The sequence below is a fragment of the Petaurus breviceps genome, unplaced genomic scaffold, assembly GCF_028583685.1.
Source record: "Petaurus breviceps papuanus isolate PSGF00001 unplaced genomic scaffold, PetGlider_PUasm1.0 171, whole genome shotgun sequence".
NCBI lineage: Eukaryota > Metazoa > Chordata > Mammalia > Diprotodontia > Petauridae > Petaurus > Petaurus breviceps.
The window spans coordinates 7,319,584-7,323,264 of NW_027185754.1; the positions used below are offsets into that span (position 1 = coordinate 7,319,584).

At 41.6% G+C, this 3,681-nt stretch overlaps 1 protein-coding gene across 2 annotated transcripts in view; it reads right to left on the minus strand.

Annotated features, from left to right (window-relative positions):
• The window catches only part of NKD1 (NKD inhibitor of WNT signaling pathway 1), a 111,252-nt gene that overhangs the window by 17,241 nt on the left and 90,330 nt on the right, over window positions 1-3,681 (minus strand). For both annotated transcript variants that reach the window (XM_069082523.1, XM_069082522.1), the window contains one exon: window positions 2,280-2,386. In XM_069082523.1, coding sequence (XP_068938624.1) covers window positions 2,280-2,386 — 107 coding nt within the window. The remainder of the gene's footprint in view (window positions 1-2,279; window positions 2,387-3,681) is intronic.

Sequence of the window (3,681 nt, forward strand, 5' to 3'; positions counted from 1 at the left end):
ACCTCTAGCTTCATTACTCTTAGCCCTATCATTCCCCCACCCACCCAAATCACAACTCAGGGCTCAAGGGGCACCAAGGTGCAGTAAAAAATGCTAGATTTGGAGTCACAGAGTTCAAATCTTGGCTCTGTCACTTACTACCTCTGGGAACTTGGGCAAGTCATTTAATTGCTTAGTTTCCTCAACTGCAAAATGAGAGGGTTAGACTAAATGACCTTGAAGTTTCCTTATATCTCCAAAGCTATGAAGCTGTCACCTGGACAGCCATTAAAAAACTAAAGTGCGGTCATTTCCTCTGGCATCCAGGGGAGATAAAACACCAAGAATTCTACTTCCAGTTACCCTCCATTAAGTCTCATATCATCCACAAGCTCAAAGGAAATTAGGTAGTACTTAAATCAGAGAGTCAGTAAAAAGCAGGATTTGTATTGGTATCAAATTAATGACATTGGAAAGGAAAAACTGTTCATTTCTGTTTTCTTTTTCTTGCTGGAGCCAATCTGCCAAGATGATGAAAACTCATCTCTACTTCAAATAAAATCAGTGTAATCATATTGATTTGTTTGAAAAGACATGCTTTTCCCAAGAACTGTTTATTCTTATCTTTCATTATCTCCTTCAAAGAATCACAGAATTTCTAAACTGAAAGAGATCTCAGAGACCATGAAATTCCATCCCCTCCTTTCCCAGATGAGAACAAACTGAGACTTGGAGAGGGGCAGAGATTGCCCAGTGTAACATGTAGCATAGCCAAGATTGGACCCAAGCCCTCACACTCCAAATCCAGTACTCTTTCCATGGCACCACATGATTACTAAGTCTTTGTGATTTGTTATAGGCAAAAAAACTGACCACCCTCATAAAGAGTCTGTTCAAACTCAGCCTGGCTGCTCCTTAGATAACACAGAGTGTGCCATTGGGCCCAAGCAAGAAACCTTTCCAACTAAACAGAACTTGCCAGAGTTTACTTGGCTATGAAAGCCTTTGAGAAGTTATGGTTGTTTCCATACCATGATGAGGCATTGGAAAGTAGGTATGGCCACCCCATATTTGCAGAAGAGGAAACTAAGAACTAAAGATATTACTTGCCTATGGTCACACAGTGAGCCAGCAGGACAATCAAGGTTAGAACCCAGACCTTTTGACCTCTTATGCTATCTTTTGCTCACTATACCACACAAATAAGTACCTCTATGTTGAGTTGCTATTTGTATTTTTTTCTTAGAGGTACTGGGAAGCTATTGAAGATTCTTGAAAAGGGGAGTGATATCATCAGACCTGTACTTTAGGAAGGTGAATTTGGCAGCAGTACAGAAGATGGACTAGAAGGAAGGGAGTCTGGGAGCAGGGAGATCAATTAGAAGACTAAAGAAAGAGATGTGGTAATGGCCTGAATCAAAGGAAAAGCCTCATAAGTGGAGAAAGAGGGACAGATTGGAGAAATATGGAGGCAAAATGGTCAAGACTTGGCAACTGATTGGATATGAGGGACTGGGATAAAGGGGAGAGAGGAATAGAAGATTAATTCAAGGGTCAAATCCTGGATGACTAGAAGAATAGTACCACCCTCAATAGAAATATAATTTGGAGGAGTTACAAGGTAGAATTCTGTTTTAGACAAGTTGAGTTTGAGATGGCAAAGAGACAGGGAGGTGGAGCTGTCCAGCACACAACTGGCCACGTAGGACTGGAGTTCAGGAAAAGGATTTTTTATTGTACATTGAAACTTGGGAGTCACCTGTATAAAGACAATAATAGCTCATGGTAACCCCCCCCCCTCGTTTTAAGCAAAGGATGGGTAACCATTTGTGGGTGGGTTGCAGAAAGGGAATCTTGTTCAGGTATAGATTGGACCAAATGGATTCTGAGGTCCTTTCCAATGCTGCGATTTTGTGCCTTCTGCCTAATAGGGCCTTCTCTAGTATTTATCTGATCAGAAAACACCTTGGACAAAAATCAGTGTCCAATGTCAGCTCCAGCCAAGAGTAACAGTGTGAGAAGTTGGATTTTTTTCTTTCATTTGGGGGGTTTAAACCATGTTAGAAAGCTCTCACAAACTAATGAAAGGCCTCTAGTAACTTGACAAAAGAGGGAGCTTTGAGGAACCAATTTAAAGGGGTAATAGCAGAGGTAACAGCCTTGGTTTCTCTAATGGTTTGGATTGGCAAGAGCTCCCTTCTTTCACAAGCATGTCAAAGTATGAATAGGGAGGTGTGTTGTTTTTTTCCTGGGGCCAGACCCTAAGCCTCAGCCCAATCCCCAAGGAAGAAGAAACTTACTTCAAATTTCAGCTGTTTCTTGGAGCTGGGGCAAGATTCACTGTCTTTCTCAGCCTTCTTTTCATCTCCACTCCCTGGCCCATCAGTCTTCTCAGGAGGCAAAGACACTGCAAAGGTATTGGCAAGAGAGAAAAGTTGACAAAGAAATTCTCAGAAGATTTGTGTATATGGCAAAAACTATACACTGTCTGGTGACTAAAAGGGAAATTGGACTCTGCAAATTCATAGTCCAGTACTAGCTAAGCATACCAAAGATACTAGTCACTGATTCCTGCCCAAGTGCTGGCATCTTCCTATCTCTAACTCTCATTTTGCTGCAAATTCATAAGATCATAATATTAAGTATAAAGGGTCTTAAAGATCAGTTAACTCAACATTCTCATTTTACAAAGGAAAAAGTCCAGCCTAAAAAATGAAGAAACTAGTCTAAGACTACACGTACTCTGACATCCAGTGATGCTGGCCTCTTTGCGGTTTTTCAAACTAGACACCCCAACTTCCAACTATGGGCATTTTCTTGGGCTGCCTCTCATGCCTGGAATGTCCTCCCTCCTCATCTTTGCCTTCTAGCTTCCCTGTCTTCCTTCAACTCCTGCTAAAATCACATCTTCTACAGGAAGCCTTTCCTGATCCTCCTTAATTCCACTGCCTTCCCTCTGTTAATTATTTCCAATTTATCCTATAAATAACTAGTTTGTACATAGTTATTTGCATATTCTGTCCCCCATTTGATTGTAACTTCCTCAAGAGACTGCCTTTTACCTTTCTTTGCATCCCAGGGCTTAGTACAATGTCTTAATAAATGCTTAGACTTATTGACAGCTAGTACGTTTCAGTGCACAGTGAACTTCGGAGAGTTCACCTCTACCTTAGTGAAGATGAATTTTTTAAAATGCCTTTATAATTCCAATTTTGCTTAGAAAATTGATATCTCCCAGCATCCCATCCAAAAGAATTGAGCTTTTAATAGCCTGTTTCCCCATGTTATTCCCAAAACTCTCTAGAGTTTCTTGACAGACTTAATTTAGAGTCACAAGAAAACCTAGAACAGGGATGGATCTCTTAAATATAGTAAGATTGTTGTGCAGCCTTTGTTCCTGAAGAGGATCAATGACATCAGAGGGGTGATGCAAAGTCATCAGCCTCACTCTCTCCTGCAGAGCCATTTGAGTCCAGTGGCAAGATATAGGTCAGGACAAGTGGGGATGGCCCCAGAAACAGCAGAAGACTTTAGCCTTTTTAAGCTAAGGTCTTTCCCAGGTCTCAGGTTGTCTGAGGTAATACAAATTCATTAAGAGAAGGGAATCAAAGCTGGGAGGGAAGGGGGAGAGGGAAAGGGAGAGGGAGAGGGAGAGGGGGGGAGAGAGAGAGAGAGAGAGAGAGAGAGAGAGAGAGAGAGAGA